Here is a 20,974-nt window from a genome sequence, read left to right as displayed (position 1 = left end):
CTCATTACCAAGCAGCTGTTGAACTGCAGTCAGATGACTCAAGTTGATTTCAAAGTCTTTAAAGAGTTGTCGCAGCCGGGCTCTGGCTTGTGTGTATCGGAGGGGAATGAGGATTGAAAAGTGATGGAGAGTGACAGCCGACAGATTGCTGGCGCTCGCAGCTCGCCCTCAGGTGAGACTGGAGAAGACAGATCACCCCTGCTGATGTTTAGGCGAAGGAGGCGGAGAACACAGCTGTGTGTGTGTGGTGGAGGTGGGGGGGGCAGAGAGAGAGAGAGAATGAGCGTACAGTATAAGCATGTACACACACAATCTTAAGTGCGTACATGGCAGATCGTGTGTGTGTGTGTGACAGTTTTGGCCTGTGGACGTGTATCACTCACGTTGTGGGGACATAAATCTGTTTATCACATTGTGGGGACACGCCTTCCTTTTGGGGAAGTCCCCATAACATAAATCATTCAGTTTTAGGGTGAAGAATTGGTTTAAGGTTAGGGTAAGGTTAAGTTTAGGTTAAGGTTAAAGGATAGGCGGTCTTAGGTTTAGGGTTAGACAAGCAGTGGTCTGGGTTAGGGTAAGTCTTCAGGAAATGAATGTAAGTCAATATAATGTCCTCTGAAGCGATGGAAACATGACTGTGTGTGTGTGTGTGTGTGTGTTTTTGCACAAGGGTGTGTGTGTCAGACAAGGCCCCGCGGCTCAGGATCTGCTGTCGCTAAGCAGCTGACACTTCTTAGCGACAGACTGACAGATTTTCACAAACTAATTTGACTCTGCTGAAGACGAAACGAGACGCTCATGAAACTTTTCACATCCTGCCAGTGGAAAATATACTGCAGTGCTGATGATGATGATGATGATGAGCTAACCCCAAAAACACACAAAGAAAGAGCGTGATAGTGCAGGAGCTGCACAGTGCTACATGATAGCACAGCTTGTCGACAGAGGGGGTAAAGCGGTGAGAGAGGATGCAGACAGTTCTGTCTCCGACTTCCTGTTTGGGACCTTCCAAAACAGTTTAGCAGGCATTGCTAAAGTCAGCTGATTTTAAGCACCATAGGCTGTAAATTGACTGTGACTAAAACCAGTTCGGTTCTCATAGGCTGCTCGGAAAGTCGTCAAACCAAACTCTTGTGAAAACAATCACACCAAGAAGGCTTAGAAATGTGGGACTCGGCCGATGGCGGCATGAGAGCAAAGCAGACCAATCATTACTGTCATAGCAAGTATGTGATTTCAGCATAAATTCAAAAGATAAACTACTCTTTAGTCAATTTTTACTTCATCATGGGAAGTGTCAGGGAAGATCCCCGTTTTATCTTTTAACTTCTGCCACAGGAAGTGGGACTGTGTTGCATTGTGTAGGTTGTGCTGCTGCTTATGATCACCTTGTCCATCCGTTTTCGGCCGCTCATCCGGGGCCGGGTCACGATGGCAGCAGGCTAAGCGGGGGTAGTCCAGACGACCCTTTTCTCCAGCAACGTTTTCCAGCTCCTCCTGGGGCGATCCCGACGTTGCGTTCCCAGGCCAGATGAGATATATAATCCCTCCAGCATATTCTGGGTCTACCCCGGGGTCTCCTACCAGTCGGGCGTGCCTGAAAAACTTCCAAAGGACGGCGCCCAGGAGGAATCCTGATCAGATGCCCGAACCACCGCAACTGGCCTCTTTTGACACGGAGGACCAGCGATTCTACTCCAAGTTCCCTCCGGATGTCCTCCTCACCCTGTCTCCAAGGCTGAGCCCAGCCACCCTGCGGAGAAAACTCATTTTGGCGGCTTATATCCGTGATCTCATTCTTTCTTGCTTGTTGATAAACTAGATTCCAGACCAACAAATAAACAAATCAGCAGGTTTAGTGATTGTTTGTCATGGATGTAAATAATCGTAATAATTTAGTAAGCTGCACCATCAGAGCTCGTTGTAAGCTAGTTTTTGTTTGTTTTTTTCCTCCTTAATTCACCCGTTAAGACATACACATATAGACAAAATGAACATATTAGTATATACAAAGGCAACAGATGGTGTTGATGTACAAAACATAAAAGGACATTGTTTATCGGGATACAAGGTGCATTGATAGAGTTAAGTAGTATAATTTTATAGAGTGGTTAGAGAGTGGTTTGTTTGATTTTGCAATTACTGTGTTCCTGGCAGTCCACAGTAGGGAGATAGCTTTTTGCTAACATGTTAGAGAACAGAAGAACATTCTGAAATGTTACCATACATAATAGCATGTAATGATTCCCCTGCTGCACTTAAATTGTCGGTTGACCCAAATTACAATTTTTCTCACTTAATACAAGAGGTATCTAGCCATGTAGATAGTTTCGGTTATATTCGTCCAGGTAGCGAGATAAATGTCTCCTGGAGGTGAGTGGAATTTCATTTGCTGGGGGGGGGGCCGTGACAGCTTGGGGAGCCTTCGGCTTGGCGCAATGATGTCATTTTGGGCGCGCGGACCCCCGCGCCAGGGACACTACGGCGGCCATAAATCCAGCTTAATTAAAAACTACATCCATGTGCTTTCAATTCGAGGACAATGGAGCTCTTCTGTTAACAACACATCTTGAATCTGACTTTTCTCGGGACCTTTTCCCAAGATCAAATTCAAGAAAAAACATGGGAAGGTATTGGCGAATGAGGCCCAGTGTTCCTGTTACTCTGGATAGGACACAACGTGGCCAGTTTTCATACGGACTATTTCTTTGGTAGAAAGAAGTTCCAGTGAAAAATGTCATTTTTCATTACCTTTAGCAGCACAAACCAATCAATTTTTAGTAAATCTGGAGGCGGAGGCAGTCTCAAAACCTGGGTAAATAAAACCAGTAAAACTAGAACTACTGTATGTGCACTGTAATTCGGGGGGGGATCTGTAACACGAAGAATAACCTCCTTGTGTGCGTGTAACTGAATGTGTGAATGAAATAAAACCAACCACAGAGCAGAAGTGATCTGTGAGCAGTGTGCGGCAGAAACACCACGGCTTAGAGAGCTTCACACACATACACACACACACACACACACACACAAAATATAATAGTCTCTGAAAGAAAGATCGGCCACTTTAACACCGACTCATAAGTAAACGGTGGACACAGTGGAACCCATTTGTATCACTTTGCAGCTATAACTTTCAGCAAGCCCCCCCCCCATACACACACACACACACACACACACACACCTGCGCTGCCGTCCGCACGAGGAGGCCACATCCACTCATCAACAATCCCACGCTCGCACGGCTCTTGTGGGAAATTACAAGGGCAACACACAATGGATTCGTGTGTGTGTGTGTGTGTTCCAATAAAAAAGTGTTGATGTGAACCTGTGGCAGAGTAACTTAGCAACGACCTGAAAAGAGCAGGAATTAAATGCCACACACACAAGGCCGCGTAAATCCAAACCCTGTATTAACTCCACAGGGACCCCTCGGATGGTCAATAAAAATGCCCCGAGACCTTGATGCAGATCTGATTGTCCTGAAAGCAGGTTCTCCCGGGCCGCTTATCTGCCGCATGGAGATAGGCTACAGTAATTCACTTAGATCCCAGATACTTCAGATAAAAACTCCTCTGCTGGGAACACAACAACAACAACAAGACAGACATGGCAGGAGGATGCACCATACTCCCAACTCAATACCCCCACCTTCCTCCCTCCTTCCCTTCTTCTTCTCGTCTATCTTTCAATCTAAGTTCCTCTCCGTCGCCTTTCTAAAATACCGTCCCCTGTCTCATGGATGAACCCTCTCACTCTCTCTTTTCTTTCCCCTCCTCCTCCTCCTCCTCCTCCTCCTCCTCCTCCTTTCCTTCTCATCTGCAACTTTCCATCTCCCTCTTTTGTTTAGTTTTTTTTTGGCACAATGAACTAAGCGGACCACATCCTGCAAGCAAACGCATTATCTAAAAAAGAAAGGAAAAAAAAATCCATAAAAGTCATCAGTGTTTTTGTTGTTTTTCATTTCTGAACCCGCTGCTTCAGCGAGCTGTGCACCCCCCCCCCCCTCCGATGCAGGACGAGAGAGAGAGAGAGAGAGAGAGAGAAAGGGGGTCAGTTGATCAGTAAACCTTCAGAGCAATGCCAAATCTACGTCCTCACACACACACACACACACACACACACACAGCCGTCGGGCTGGCAGTCAGCTCTTGGATCCGAGTACAGTCAGTGGCTCAGGTCTCTCTCTCTCTCTCTCTCTCAGCTTGTTTTTCATTCTGTCCTTCCAAAAGAAAAAAACACCCTAATTAACAGCATATTGGGAATGCTGCTCTGCACACATTTCACTCACTGCATCTGTGAGGACTTCGGTGGTGGAGGAAGTACTCAAGGAAAACTGGCAACACATTCAAAAAGTATAGTATTATCAGCAAAATGTACTTAAGGTGTCCAAGGGAAAGTACTCTCGACGACTGATAAATGACTGTATGTGTGTACATGTGTATGTATGTGTGTGTATATACTGTATAAAATAAGATAATCCTTTATTAATCCCCCACCGGGGAAATTTGCATTGCTGCAACAGCATACAAGTGCAATAGTCGAGACATGAGTAAGAAAAATCAAGATATAATAGAATAAAATTAAAACTGTATAAGAACAATAACTATAATTTAAAAAATGTAACACAAATTCACAGAAATGGATAAAGGAATTATATCATAGATATCTGAAACATGACGAGAGGCCCCAACCAGACACTGCTTTTTTGTGTAAGTGGTCACAAGCTTAATAGGTTGGGAACCTCAATCTTAAATCGTAAACTCATCATTTTATTATTTTTTTAACGCAAAAATCTTCATCTGCAAAGTAACCAGTAAGTCCAGCTGGCAAAAAAACATGTCCCTCTAAAATATAGTGAAGTAAAAGTAGAAAGTTAACACCAAATGGAAACACAAATACAAGTAACCTCAATATTGTGCTTAACCTGTAATCAGTGATTTTAATCGTAATTGATTAATTGTAATCAAAAAATTTTTGAGAGCGCTGAGAGTAAACCAGAACAGAAAACTCGTGTCCTCCGTGGCTTCGTCACTTCGAGCATCTCGTTTCACATTGTTACACTGTAACAATTAAAGCCACTTTAAGTAGAGTGCTAGAGTAAAGCAACACCGTCACTTTCCACCACTGCGCATTCTACTCTACAGTTATTCATTAACCCCTAACCCTACCCGGCAAACATTGTCCTGAATAGATGTTGATAGAGACCTCTTCGACACATAGACAAACAGAAAAGCAAACACATTTGTCAGCATGCTTGCGCGTGCACACACACACACACACACACACACACATGCATGTACATTTCCATTTGTGGTTTCAACACTGGAGTATCTAAACACTTTGTATCACCAACCACTGGTCACCTGAGGAGCCACAAGCCGCACAGAAGTGGCCCCACTGGGCTGCTCTGTCGCAGCATTTCCATTCTCTGCAGGCTCCTCAAGGCCACATGGATGTGTTCGTGCTCTTCATAGAATCAAAAGACACTTACCTCCTTCTCTGTGCAGAAAACATATCTGCTGCGACTGCAAATGAAAAAAAAAAAAAAAAAGGCATAACTGTGAAAAATGCCAAACTGTGCCGAGAGGCAACTATTGGGGTGTGAAAGCACTATTTAAAACCTGTGTCTAGATCTGCTTCACTTATCATAAACAGTGTGTCAGTCTGTTAGTGAAGTGCTTTTTCTTTTTTAAATGTCTGCTCACTTTTAGAAGCTTAAAGGGGACCTAATATGCTTTTCTCTATCTTCTGTCATGTACGTAATGTTACAATGTCGGATATTCATATCAAACGTCGCCAAAGTTGCCAAATAGTGAGGTAAACGTATGTCAAAGTGATCTCTGTGAGCCAAAAGCTCAGGCTGCTCTTCCACGTTTCCAACAGTTTTTTCTACCTTCGTGTCTATCTGACGTCAGATAGGCAGGGATTGGTTTATACGGTCACCTGCTCCAGGTTTAAATTATTCGGCAGCTGTGTTCCAGATTTGTCTTCAAGTTGTTCATTGTGTCTCGCAGAGAATGCTTTTTCAGTTGTGAAGGAAAGTTAGCCAGTTCCTGGATGGACAGACGGCTTTAGTTGTTGCTAAAGTAACCGCTAACTACTGCTAGCTGCCGTTAGCCCTAACCCTAGTCTCGCACAGCCAGACCTATTGCCACACTTTGGAGAAAGGTCTGGCTGAACCCATTACCACTCTGGGATAGGGGGTGAAAAACAATCTTGAAACCAATCACAATCGTCTTGGGGCGGCACTAAGCCCAGGGTGCAGCGACGGTAAATACAAACAAACCAGAGCCCCCCCATCCTAGAATGCCACTGGGTCTCCAAAGAGTGGAGACAGGTCTGGCAGGTAACCCTAATAGGACCCCGCGAACTGAGCTAATGGCAGCTACCGTTAGCAGCTACTGTTAGCAGCAGTTGGCGGTTACTTTAAAGCCATCTGTCCTTCAGGAAACTGAACATCGAGAGTTGAGGCAGAGCAGTCGAGGACATAAGAGGGGAAAACCAGAAAACATTTTATCCATAAAATACGATCCAGTTTCACCCAAATCAGCGAATGAAGTTATAAGAGTTCTGGGACCGCTTTGCCCTGTTTGGTAATTCAGCCTTGGTGTTCACAGGACAAAAGTTTCCCTGTTGATACAATCACAATCAGAAATACTTTATTGATCCCCGGGGGGGGGGGTTACACAAAGTTCCGCACTGGCTGGAGAGAGCACAGTAGTGCAGTAGTGTTGAAGGACCATGCTGGTGGTTTTCCATATTTTTTTGCCCATAAACTATAAATGGCCTATTTACTGCCAATCGTTCTCCGAGCCATACCATATGTTTGTGGATTGATTTCCTACCTTCCAGGCAGCCAGCAAACTGTGCTGAGTCTCAGAACATCAACAGTGAGCTAAGAGGAAATTTGGGGGATCTGGAGGCTCTACTGGGCGCTAAAACAGAACCATTATACTTGATTGTTTTTTAAATTCTTCTTATGGTATAGAGCCCCACGGCTTCCTTATTTCCTTGCACATATATATATATAAAGGTTCATCATATGATTTCGTCTACGATGCTTTAATTGTACAAACAAGTGTAGTCAAGGAGTATGTGTTTACTGGATCTTTTGCATTTTTGAAGATAAAGTATTGTCATGCCTGGCTTTTATTTGTTAGTTTTTTTTGCTATTCCTCTTTCTCTGTGTGCCGGCTTTGATTTGGACCATTCCAGTTAGATAATAGCAATAACTTTAACCTATACGTCCTCGCTCTTACCTAACCCTAAACTCAAATCCTGATGCTAAACTAATTTCAGTTTTATCCCCTAATCCTAACTTTAAATCCAAGGCCTAATCCTGAACTAAACCATTTAAGAAGTGAGGAGTGTCCAAAATGTTTTCAAACCGGTTCTCACAAGGGATGAGAACACACGCGTACACAAACTGTCATGCACAGACGGTTGTTGCTGAATAAAACATTTGAGACACGAGTACACGGACTTTTTTTTACCGGCTGAAGCCGGGCCGCAGGAGCGGCGTGAGCCTTGATGTGCAGATGTGACGGGGAGTTGAATGAACAGCGGGAGACCTTCCTCTCTCAGCGCAGACGCTCCGATTGCACTGCTACACATGGTCTCTGCAAGACGGCAGCCGTCGCATAGACAGACAGACAGACAGACAGACAGACAAGCCATGCAGAGAACCCTAAGTGCTTTACAAGCATGATTAGAAAAGATAGATCATATACACAAGTATATGGAAAACTAGAGGGTTTCTATTTTAATCAGAAAATAAACATTATAGGTCTTCACTTCAGTAAAATATGTGGCCCAGTTTTTTATTGTTATATATTGCAATGTTGCAAATAACTATTATTACTGATGCATTGAAGTGTAACCAGCATTTAATGTGTCTGGTAGTCCTATTGGGTAGTTTAACCCCCCCCCCCCCTCCACGAGTGGCAGTTCCTGAGTCTAAGTGAAAGTGATGAAATTATGACCGATTCTTTCGTCCCGTAGTCACCTGGGTAAATATTAGACCCCTTTTTTACCGGCCATATATCTTCCGAACATTCTGAACCGGCACTGAGTTAAAAGTTAGAACTGAAATCAAACGTGTGTTTCTTTGTTTAATGAAACTATTATCGTTATTATTTAACTGTTCTTTGGAGGGGGGGGGGGGGGGTATTGAAATAATATAAAACAAGCTGCAAAATAAGGCAGGCGACCGCGCCCACTTAGGAGACAGGATGCGTACCACTTCATACCACTGGCGCAGCTTGTAAGACAATACTCCTACCAAGCTGTTTACGTGGCTAATGAAAACGTCTCTACACCCCCAATTGCAAATTGTTGGCTAGTCGGTTGGTTTTACAACGCACAGAGTTGTAAACAAACCAGGATTACAGTTACAAGTCTAGCTAGTCAAATTCATTTGTCAGTAGAATTTATTCTTAAGATACACATTTAGGTGTTATTGAATCATCAATGCCTAATAATCTACGGACTTTGTTAAAAATGATAGTGGGGATATTTGTAAGCGCTAAGACCCATTTTCACAAAATCCTCCAGAAACCAAAAGGTTAGAATTAGTTACAGTTTATAAAGAGGGACAGAATTCTACATGAATAAAATCAGTGCTTGGGTTTCTGTGTGTCCAGTGGGATAGGCCCTATGATGTGTTTAGCCTAGCATAGCGGAGAGACTGGTTGCGCGCAGATGAACCCGACTCGTCCGACGTCCGCGAACGAGAGGATCTCCCAAAGTGTTTGACGGATCCACGGCGTGACCGTATGATCTAATTAGAGATGTGATGTTACGGATACAAAATCCTTCAAAATTCTCTTCACAACATAATGAAACTAAAGGCTCTCTCTCTCTCTCTCTCTCTTTCTCAGTTCCAGCTTCTATCAGATGAGCATGAATTTGTGTGTGTGTGTGTGGAAGCCAGGCCACACACACACACACACACACACACACACACACACACACAGGCGGAGAGGACAGAGACGGCCTGTAACGAAAACAAATAGCTCCGCTGAAAATCAAAGTCAGCGGTATACGGCTGCATTTTACTTTCCCTATGAGCTACAGTATAATGCAGCTCTTTTGCTCTGTGAAAATGATGTTTGTGTCGCTGACAAAGCAGCGGCTCTCCATCCATGCCAAGACACCTGTACTTTATCCTGCGACAGGCAGCACGGCACGCATGACAGAAAACCCGCACATCCTCAACCTTCTAACCCCTCTGCCGTTACTCACCGTACTGCAGAGATTATTTAAGATGATGGCTCTATGAATACGATACTCTGGGGACCTGACCAAGGTTATACTGGTGGTCTCGCAAGGCCTGTCGCAAAGAAGGTGGATGGCGTGCGCGTCCAATCCCAGTTGGTGCAGTGCGAAGACCTGCAAGGTCTTTGTCTGGAAAAACATCCAGGTGAACAAAATGTATGCGCAGACACCATCACGTACATGAAAACACACATAATGTTCTTTAAGAAAAAAAAAAGAAACAAAATAACTATTTGTAGTTAAGTAGCCAAGAATGGGAAGGTAATGGATTACTGAGATTTTGTTCTTAAACAAAAATATGATGAATAAATACAGTTGTTGTTTTGTTTTTTTTACAATACAGCATTTATTCATCATGTTAGTTGTAAACAGCAACGCCGCTTCTACTGTTGATGAAGAGGAAATTCTGCATATCCTGTAAAATTCTAAAAAAAAAATTAAAAAAACACTTTTTTTCCTAAAGCAACGCTCTCTGCTCTTTACTTCGGTCTTTAGCGTGGATGCGCAGTTTTTGTCCATGTTGGGATCCTGTAGAAACGGTGACTTTATTCCAACATGCATCATGAAAAACTGCCCCTCCCCTGTTTGGCCTGTGGCATTAGTTACCATGTCAACAGAGTGGCATTTGAACTCGAGCTATCTTTCTAAAAGCAAAAGGTCTGAGTTAACCTCGAAGTTGACTTCGGCTTTGAGAACCAAGCCCCTGGATGTTTCCTTTCCCCCGGTGCATGCTGGGAATTTTTTTTTTTAACAATTATCTTAACTCATTTGGCCACTTATTACTAGCTTTTCACGGAGCTTTTAACCACATCTCGGAATCTTTATCTGCGGATAGAGCAGCCAACTACGATGGATGGATGGACGGACAGACGGACGGACGTGTCCGGCTGCTTTTGTTCAAAAACCACAATATTTCCAAACACGAAATGAGGAAAAGGCTTGAACAATAATTTTAGGAAAGATAGACGCAAAAGTGAATACACAACACGTCTGCAAACAAATCCAAAACAGAACACGTAAGGCGTAATGGGTAACGTGGAAACAGTTTTTAACACAGGTATATTACTTTGTACTTTTTTTTAATTTCTTGCCTGAATTAAATAAATATAGAAATAATAAAGCGTATCTTTCTTGTTTTCCATTTAAGACATTTTAGTTAGCACAAGGGCTACCAATCTAAAGATAGTATCCAAGAACTGCAGCATGTAAAAAAAAATGGGATTATTATTTACCTCAAACATAAACGTGTGTGTATATGTACATGTGGGGTACAAAAGTCTGAGACCACATAGAAAATCTCTGATATTTTCACGTAAGCCTGGAAATAATCACAGAGTTTGAGGATTCAGAAACATGTTATGACATGTAAAATGAAGAAGAAATATTTGGATTATTTATGATTTTTTATTTATGATTTTTAGGTCAGCAATCAAATTTAAGCAAATGTGTGGCATTGACCGACTTAACTCCTTAGTACAAAATGTCAGATGTCTTTGAGTTGTATCCCTTCCTTCAGATGACACTCAGGTGGACTTGATCTACTCATCAGAGGCTCGTTCAATGAACTCAGCCAGTGTTATAAATATGGCTGTGCCTCAAGTTTCCAGCAGGTCATTGCTTACTAAGTAGCATTGTGATAGTGGGAAACATGGCATCAGAACGAAGTGTCAGAAGTCAAATTGTTATTCTGATCAAAGAGGGGCTCAGCGTCAAATCATAGCTAGACTAAATGTTTCTAAGGGGGCAGTGCATGGAACTCTGAATGAAACGCTTTGCAGAAACGGGATCAGTTGTATCCAAAGCTCGATCAGGCAGACCAGAAGCGACCACACCATCAGAAGATCAATGCATCAAGCTTAGTTCCCCCGAGAGACAGAAAAGCACCTTCATCACAGATACACAATCTGCTAAATAAAGAACGCCAGACTCCAACCAGCAAAAGTCCTGTCAAGAGAAGGTCCTGTCTTGTTGTGGTCTCAGAGGACCAGTGGCAGTTTCTAAACCACTTCTCAGAAGGGGAAACAAGGCCAAACACCGAAATACCAGCATTTTATTGTGGATGACTGGAAAACAGTCCTACTTACTGATGAATCCAAGTTTGAGATGTATGGCAGTAACAGAAGGGTGTCTGTAAGGAGCCGAGCAGGAGAGAGAATGATACCGCAGTGGATCAAACCAACAGTGGAACATGGTGGTGGGAGTATCCAAGTCTGGGGGGTGTTTTGCCTACTCTGGAGTTGGACACCTGCACCGAACTGACTACACCCTGACCCAGGAGAAGCACCACTCCATTCTTCAGAGACATGCTGTACCCTCTGGTTTGCATCTTCGTGGAGAGGGATTCATACTGCAGCAGGATAAGGACCCCAAGACACACCTCAAGGCTTTGCAAGAACTACTTGAAGACAAAAGAAGACCAAGGAGTCCTGACTGTCCTGGACTTTCCTCCACAGTCACAGTGACCTCAGCCCCATTGAACTACTTTTGGGGGGCACTTGAAGACTGTGTGACCTCACAAGAAGCCCTTTGGAACATTCTCAAATTCTGCTGGGATAACATGGGCCATCGGGTTTAGCACAAACGGTGTGGAGTCCACGCCAGCTGGAGTGCATGCTGTCATTAAAGCAGAAGGGGGGGGGGGGGGGGGCATACCAAATATCATATGTACAGGAATTCTCTGAAATTTCCGTACATTTTCCAAAGATTCCTACTTTTCACTCAAATTGTTCAGCTGACATTATCATTTGTAATGAAAAAAAAATAGCATTACCTTCGATACAAATGCAAAATAGAAGTATCTTGACTGGTGGTCTAAGACTTTTGGACCCCACTGTAGATGTGATGAGGGTGATACAGTAAGAAGGGTGAGATACGATGCAAACACCCAGTACTTGTTGTCCTCTCCACTGTCCAATTACAGTAGATGTTTTACAGTAGCACAACCAGGCATGAAGTGAGCATGGAATGAATTGAACTATAAATCAACTCACATACATACCTTTCAAGTAAGACACTGTATGACGATACAGGTGGTTTTCATTCAACCCATTCTACTGGACATGCAGTGCATAGTGAATTGAGACAAGAATTACCACCAAGCACTGCATTATTGCAAAGGCTAGTAAGACCATTAATCTTCAACATATATTCTGGTTGATGTGCAGCAAGAACCTTAGTGGCATATAAATATATTATAATAAAAAAAATCCATTGTTTTTGGATCGTGATATTACAAAACACGTTTTATGTGATGTGTGTCCATGTACTTCTGCCCTTCTCTCAGCAGTTTCCCCACTGCAGGGAAAACAAACATGACCCAACACTGACCCCTTGTGGAATTCTATGCATATTACATATGATGGTTTAAAGTCTCAGCTACTGTCGATGAAAAACAAAGGGGGGGTTTTAGTTTGAAAGTTTGAATGTTTTTTTGAATCAGTAAAGGAACAACATTCATGCCATACGAACATGTTTAAACTCAAAGACCCCACATATAATACTTTCTTTTACCGGGATTTGTGTTGTAATATTCACTCAGTTCTCCGAGTTCTCCTCTATGGCTTTCTGTCTTCGCCTCTGAGTTCTGGCAGTTTTACAGAGATACACTCGCGTCAGAAGATGTTCGTTTGAATACGCGAGAAAGAACATACCGAGTGAGTGTGAGAGAGAAGAGCTGATGGCTCATTGTCCACAGTCACTTCGAGGATTATCACTTGAATAGAACATCCAGTTGTTACTGGTTTCACTGTGCTGACTTGTTTGGGCATGTAGCTGCAGCCAGAAGAAATCGCATAATCAACATACAAGCAATATACAATAAATACAATATAATAATTGCATTGAATTATTTAATAGGCCAATTGCCACAGGGACGAATGAGCTCTTATGTCTATTGGTCCTCCATCTTGACAAATCTGTGTCTGCGACCAGACGGAAGCAACTTGAACTCCTTGGACAGGGGGTGGCTAGAATCGGCCAGGACTGACTGGGCCGTCTTCAAAGTCCCAACCTTGCACAGACGAGGAAGGCCGTTCAACTGCAGTCTGTTCCTGTTTTTGAGGTAAGTGGCCCGTACCAGCAGACAAAGGAGAACGTGAGGACTGACTCCATAAGACGGGAGTAAAACGTCCTCATGAAGGTTTTGTCGACATTAAAATTGCAATGCTTACGATAAAACACGACAAAATAAAATTGGTAAATAAAAGACACAAACTGAAAACACAAACTTGAAATTTTAATTTTTAAATTGGAACAAGTTCTTTAACTAAAGGTAAATTGTTTCGTTTTTAATTACAAATTACAAATATGACTATAATTCAGTCCATGTGCCATATTCACTCCATTGAAACTTGACCATGAAATTATATCTGCTATGGGTGGCATGGTGATTAGCACTGTTGCACGGGAGGTAAGAGCAGGGTAATGGGCTCCCCGGCACCCCCCATCATGTCTAAGTATCCTTGTGTAAGACCTAACCCTAACTCTAAGTTGCACCCGATGGAGGCCAGCACCTTGCATGGCAGCTCAGTCGCCATTTACCATCTACATCACTCACAGCATGACCAAAGTGAAACAGCCTGGATTAGTTCAGGCACATTTGAAGAACAGGGCCAAACGTTTTCAGTCATGGACTTCAATGGTAGGTTGTTGACACCGTCCTACCAGTGTTGTCCTGCTATGCTTGTGCCCCAACCCACCAATAGTAGGAGTCCCTCATGTGGCAACAAGGACGAGAACCCTCACTGGCTTTCCACCCGCCAATTTTTTTTTGGATAGCACAACCAAGCTGGAGACACCACCGCGATGGTGGAAGTGGATCATGGAGCAGGAGTGAAGTCATTTTATTGTATACATTTGGTTTGTATTTCATGTGATGCCTGTTTTAAGTGTCTAAATTGGATGTTTTACCATTATGGACCATGGTAAGGGGGTGGCCGGGGATCGAACCTCCCATGTGACAGTGCTAACCACTGTTCCACCATGGCGCGCATGGACACCACCACTTTGTGGCAGTTATTTATCTATTACGTTTTTACTTCTGTGTCATGCCACCCCCACATGGGATTTTAAGATTGCTATTATCAAACATAAAAAACATATAGCATAGGCTACATCTTCTGCTAACATAAATTAAAACATACTAGCCTTTATTTGTCAGTAATCGTTTGTCACGGTGTGTTGTGGAGCACATTTCCATTCAGTACAATATATATTTTTTGCCCTGTTTTAAACCAGCCCTCCACACATCTTCCGGGGCCCACCGATTGCTCTCCTTAAAGGCTACACTTGTGTTGCAGGCCCACTTCCTTTCTCGCTGGAATTCGAACTGAACGCGCGGCAAAGCGGCACTGACGTGGGCAGGAACAGGGGCCAGGCACTGGCGGCCCGCCTCGTGACGGCGACGTGGTGTCAAGGCTACAGAGCGGCGTCACTGTCCGCGCGAACGGTGAACGACGGCGGAGACGATGGAGAGCAAGCAAAGCCAGGTAAGTTTTTTTTTTGCTCCCCCCCCCCCACGTTGGACTTTGTGCGTGTGGCGTTTTAAATGTTCATAAAGCAAACAAACGGGATTGTTAGAAAAAAATAAAACGTTGGTTTTTGGCGGCGGCGGCGGCGCGAGACAATTTAGCTTTGATTTGACTAACTAGTTCGTTTGTAACGTGCGCCACGAGCTGTTCACACATTGGTTGGCTACATTGCGTTAAGTGTCCTCGCGACGGCTTGTTGCCTTACAGGGTGACTTTATTAAACTGTTTTCTCGTTTTTAAACATTGTTTTCCTTGAGTTTGTTTTTTCTTTCTTGTTCCCTGCGCTACCGCTTGGTTGAGCCCCCACCCCCACCTGCTGCTCATTACATTAATAAAGAACCCGCTTTTATTTATTTGTTTTTTTTAAATGTGTGTTGACTTCACTAGAAATGACGCGCATACAGCGTCCAAAGTGAACTCGTGTTTTAGATATTTAAATGTTTTTTTTTTTTCCCAACTTGGAGGGGGCTGTGTTTGATTTTGCGGTTTCTTACTTGAAACGTGGTGTTGTAACAGTGACCTCGCCGCTGGGTGTACTTAAGGCCTAACGTTACATTTCTTTTTGCATTATGCGTCATGGCTGCTTTTATTGCTGTCAAAGTTGTTGTTGTTGTTTTTAACTCAGTTCAGGATAATATAACAAATAACAAATAGAACCCCATGGCTACTTGGTGGGAAGAACACATTCAAAAGTCTACACAATATAATATAAACTATATAATAACACTACATAAGTCCTTGGAAAATGATTAGTAGCCTACTAGTGCTGGATGATTCTGACTAAACTAAATCTGAGAACATTTGATAATGTAAACATTACAGTAGCCAATATCAGTGAATTATAATTTTGGTTGAAATAACGAATTTTGACCATCGCATGTCACTGACAATATCCAATTGAAGGGCTCCTTTTGAAAAGAAATGTGTGTCTGTGAGCATTTAAAAAAAAAAAAAAAAAAAGACTGGACCAGGTCTGAATCAAACAACCAATCAGGGTTAGCGAGCACATAACTGGCCAATCACATCGACTCTGTACAAACAGGCTCTACAAGGTTCCACCGTCTGGATTGGAGTGTGATACGGAACAGTTGGAAGAGAGGAATCAAGACACAAGAACCCCCTGATTACCCTGATCCTGGTCCAGTTTTTTTAAGACTGTACAGCGTGCCACCGTAAAAAGTTTTGGTACTACTTTTACTACTGTCCCATTACCCCCTACTTTTTTTTTTTTTTACCAGTTTCACTGTGGATGCATTCTGCGAGTGGTTTGCTATCCACACTGTCACGCTTCAGATAATGAGCAGCGCCGGCCATGTTTCTGCTGTTGTTGGCTCTTGTCTTTATGACTGTGTAGCGATGTTAGCCTGATGTTTTCCTGCAAATGACACAATGCACATCGCACAGGGGCTTTCTGTTCATGGTCCGTAAAAAGCGTAAATGGGTGTGTGGCCATGAGGTTTCTAATGGCACCGATTTGCTCGGTTCACTCAGCAAGAACAGTGTCAATAACAAGTGCAGAGATCGGAATCATTTTGCAGCCCTGAAGACCTGGAAAAGGTTATATTTAAGCTGGATCACAACACAGCAACGACCAAAAACCCAGGGTGATGTCTAGTTTCATTTACCAATACTTGTTTCCCCCATCAGGTGCTGAACCTTGAGCGGGTGCGGGAGCTGGAAACCTGGCTGAAAACAACCGACACGAAGCTGACCCAAGTGAATGGCCAGAGGAAGTACGGCGGACCACCTGAGGGTGAGGGAGGCCATTGCTTGTACACAGCGCTGCACTGAAACTAGCTCCTTGCACACGTGTGGTAATTAGGACTGCCACCAACTGTAGTTTTATTATCCATTAGTCTTATTATTTTCTGTTAATTCAGTGTTTAGTCTATCTAAAAATGGCCATAACAAGTTCGCATTTTTAGATGACCTTATTGTTCCAGCAACAGTCTGAACACCCAAGAAGAAGTTCCCAGTGATCTAAATCAGAGAGAAGCTGCACATTCTCACAGTAGTAACAGAACCAAAGTGAACCCAAAACATTAGTACCATGATATATGTCGTGTTTCCATAAACGTATTTTTTGAACATTTAGAAGTACCTCATCAGAAAAGCTGTATGGAAACTACGGCTACATTTGTTTTTTACCTTGCCGTTGTTGCGCTAAATGGGACGTGGCCGACACTAACCGACGTGAAAGAACTATTCAAACTTGCCCGATAGAAACAACATTCTTGGGGACCTAGAAGGAAAACAAACATCGCCAGACATAACAAAAGTCACAGACATCATCACTACATAGATCTGAAGATGAACGTTTATATTATATCATTTGCTCTTATGGAGATGGTGGTGGAGAGCACTTTCTTACACAATGCTCGGAAATCTTCCATAGGTGTACAACTGGGTTGGGATCTGGTGACTGTACTTGTTTGTGAGGTCAATTATTTGTTGTTTTTTGTTTCTTCAGCCAAGAATAAAAAGATTGAATAACTGCAGCCTTATACTTTTTAATGGAGATCTTAGCAGACAAAGTAGCAAGTAAAATGGTTTCATTTTTCACTTGATGAGACCACGTGTAACCCCGCTCCCATCTCCTCTCCACCCTGCCGCCAGCGTGGGATGGCCCCACCCCAGGAGCCCGCTGCGAGGTCTTCATCAGCCAGATCCCGCGGGACGCCTACGAGGACCTGCTGATCCCCCTGTTCGGCTCCGTGGGGCCCCTCTGGGAGTTCCGGCTCATGATGAACTTCAGCGGCCAGAACCGCGGCTTCGCCTACGCCAAGTACGGCTCGCCGGCCGTAGCCACGGACGCCATCCGCCTGCTGCACGGCCACGTGCTGGAACCCGGCTTCCGCCTCAGTGTCCGCCGCAGCACAGAGAAGAGACACCTCTGTATGGGAGACCTGCCCGCCGCCACCAGACAAGAGGACCTTCTGCAGGTACGGCAGCTCTGTGGCTTACAACATTACTGCCACGCAAATAAATATTGTGTAAAAGGTCTTTGTAACGAACGTGCGCTCCCAGGTGCTGCGTGTACTAACGGAGGGGGTGGAGCGAGTGTCTCTGAAGGCCGGGCCCGGTATAGAGGGGGTGTCTGCTATAGTGGCCTTCTCGTCCCACCACGCGGCTTCTATGGCCAAGAAGGTGCTGGTGGAAGGTAGGTGAGCTCCTGCTGATGGCGATGGACCGATTCATGAGGTCTGTGTATTTGCTGCAAATATGGTCCCATTTCATGTTGTCAACCATTTTTGATATAATGCAGAATAAAAACTAGCAAGGAGATTTTCACAATGATCACAGAAATATGTCAATTTAAGAGTTAGTATTTCTCTAAGTGCACTCGTGACACCCTGTACAGCTACTCCAGTCGAATCCACACTTGACTCTTGGCTATTTTTCCGGCTCCGGCACAGGAAGGAGATATCACCTTTCTCAGCCCCGCCTTTTTAAACCTGCGATTGGTCGGTTGTTTCAGACCAACGAAACGTCAATGAGCACCAACACTTGCCGTTTGGAATCACTGCTGGACCGTCACTTCTTCCAAAAACAAAAAAAAGGAAGTTTAAATGAATTAGAACTAACATATTGCCTCTGTCGCTTCACCGAGTGACGAGCTCAACCAGCGTGCCAGTTCCTGCTTTTAGTTATTAAGAGTTTTTGTTAAATGTTTAGGATTATTATTTCTTATTATTACTTTTTGATTGTCTTGTTAGAAAGAAGCTATTTTTATTCTGCCTGCCCTGTTTTGGAAGAAGATGTTGGAGGGGGCCTAATTAAAAATGACCCCTATTTTACCATTGTATATGCTGATATACTGATGACCCCCCCCACACACACACACACAATTACAAAAAAGGGGGAAAAGTAGCCGCCTACTTTTAAAATATCTTCATGTATATTTCATTATATTAATTCCATAAAAAACAATAACAGCACAGAACAATTAACCTAAACAGTGAACTTAATACCTGCAGGAAGTTTGTGTAAAACCAGCAAATTCTGAACAGACTGTTTCCTGTGTATATTTCAATGTATCAGCCAATTTTTCCTTTCCATTTCCCGAGTATACACACGTTTTAATAGTCCAAGCAGCCTGGCTTTATATTACATAAAGATATAAATGTCTAAAATAACCCTTTTAACCCTCTTCTTCACAGAAATTAATTAAATGCTTGTATATTGTCTTTTTTTTATGTAGATAAATGCCCTTTAAAATCCAGAGGGCTTCATGACCCATTGGTTCAGTTCGTCTTATTTCCCCACCTATTTGTCCGATACAAATGCTCCAATTCGTTACGCACAACTGGACGTGAGATGTCCTGTTATATTCAAATTGAAAGTATTTGGAGTGATTTTGGCCACTGTTGCTACTGTTTTCATATTAAGCGTTAATAGACTGGAGAAAACTTGTCTTACTTGTCTTACTTTATGACTCTCAGAACATGGACTTGGTTCAAAAGACTCTGGTCTGAACCATATTGGTGACTTTCCGAAGCTGACGATCCCGCTTCACGCTGCGATTGGTCAGCTGTGTCAAGGAACTTTTTTTTTATTCAGTCTTTCCAACAATTTCAGTTTTCATGTGAAGGAGTTTGAGTGTAGCTGAACGCAACAGCTACAACGCTGATGATTGGACGACACGTTGTTGGAATCGGTTCTTTTCTAACCGGCACTTCTTTTTTTTTTTTTTGTTGTCTCTAGCATTCAAGAAGCAGTTTGCTTTGAGCATCTCGATCAAGTGGCAGTCAACAGTGAAGCCGAGCCCGGACGAGCCACTACCTCCGCAGAAACCTTCAAAGGGCCTCCTGCCGTCGCCCCTGAAGCCGCCGCGCCACATCCTGAACTCTCCGCAGCCCCCTGTCCCGCCTCCTCGCCTGGCCCCCCCGCCATCCATGCCTCCGGGTTTCTGCAGAGCAGTGGGAGGACCCACTGCCCCCCAGCACCCTCCCCCTCCCGGCTCCTCCTCTTCCCCCCCCGGGCATCTAGTGTCCACAGCATCCCCTGTGGCGCTCCTGCGTAAGCTGTGTGAGGCGACTGGGCTCGGCCAGCCACTCTATGATATGTACTACAGCCACGCCGGGCCTGATGGATTCCTCTACTTTACCTATAAGGTGTGTATCCCCGGGATAACCGCCACCTTCAAAGGGCTTGTTATGATCTTGCCGGGACCCACCGCCACCACCATGCTGGAGGAGGCTCGGCGGGCTGTAGCCCAGCAGGTCCTACAGAGGGTATGCAATAACCAGCTCGCCCACTGACAAGCTTATCAGATCAGCACACCTACTTCTACAGCACTGTTTCAGGCTCTGTTTGTTTTGTCACTGATGTTAAATCCAAAAAAAAAAAAAAGATGTTTGATCTTATATGTGTTGATTTATGCATGCTTTTATTAGAATAGTAGTAGTAGACTTGTTTGTCTTGTTTGAACTTCTGTGGTTTGTTTCATGCATGCTTTTTATTGTGTGTTACTGTTGGATCGGTTCCTCATTTTAATTAAATGAGATTTGAAACGAAAATGTGATTGTGTTGTAACTTTATGTAAATGAATGGCACGAAGGATAAATGGAAGCTCGTTGGAAAGACTGCTTTTTCATTTGTCAGGTGAAAGCTAACAAAATGCGGGGGATTGCCAACAGGAAGTCGGAGATGGTACTTATCCACTTCCCCCGTTTTCCAGAGCAGTTGATTTAGCTTTGTGTTCTTTTTTGAGGCTGTAGTTTGTGGTGTTTTTTGAAACATCCTCATTCATTTCATTAAGATGGGGTTGTAGAAGAGAACCGGTGGTGGTGGAACTTAAGTAGATTCACTCAAGAAGGTACTTGTACTTTAAAGTATTTTCATTTTATGTGACTTTCTACTTTTACTCTACGACACGTATTTGACAGATATAGTAATTAGTAAATTTACAGATTTTCGGAAGTTTATAAACTTTAAAGGCACTTTAAATTTAGACTACAGTGTATTAAACCAGTGATTGTCAGTCATTTGGCAGGTGCAATAAAGTAGTGTCTAGCTGGGGCCTCTTCATGTTTCAGATGTCGGAGTTGTTAAACCAAAAAGACAATTTCTCCTCTAGACTTCGGCAAGTATTCAAATTATCCAATATTTCACCAAAAAAGCAATAAGAGAAAAGTCCAAAAACTGAAAACAAATGTGTTTGAAGA

The 20,974-nt window shown here is 43.5% G+C and overlaps 1 protein-coding gene across 1 annotated transcript; it reads left to right on the top strand.

Annotated features, from left to right (window-relative positions):
• Positions 1–14,744: 14,744 nt before the first annotated feature.
• On the top strand, positions 14,745–20,068 carry dnd1 (DND microRNA-mediated repression inhibitor 1). The gene is made up of 5 exons (XM_070913274.1): positions 14,745–14,765; positions 16,455–16,560; positions 17,424–17,749; positions 17,835–17,967; positions 19,512–20,068. Exons 1-5 carry the CDS (start codon positions 14,745–14,747, stop codon positions 20,066–20,068), a joined length of 1,143 nt encoding a protein of 380 aa, XP_070769375.1.
• Positions 20,069–20,974: the final 906 nt, after the last annotated feature.

This window comes from Enoplosus armatus, chromosome 10 (assembly GCF_043641665.1).
Source record: "Enoplosus armatus isolate fEnoArm2 chromosome 10, fEnoArm2.hap1, whole genome shotgun sequence".
NCBI lineage: Eukaryota > Metazoa > Chordata > Actinopteri > Centrarchiformes > Enoplosidae > Enoplosus > Enoplosus armatus.
This window is presented reverse-complemented; position numbering and strand designations above follow the sequence as displayed.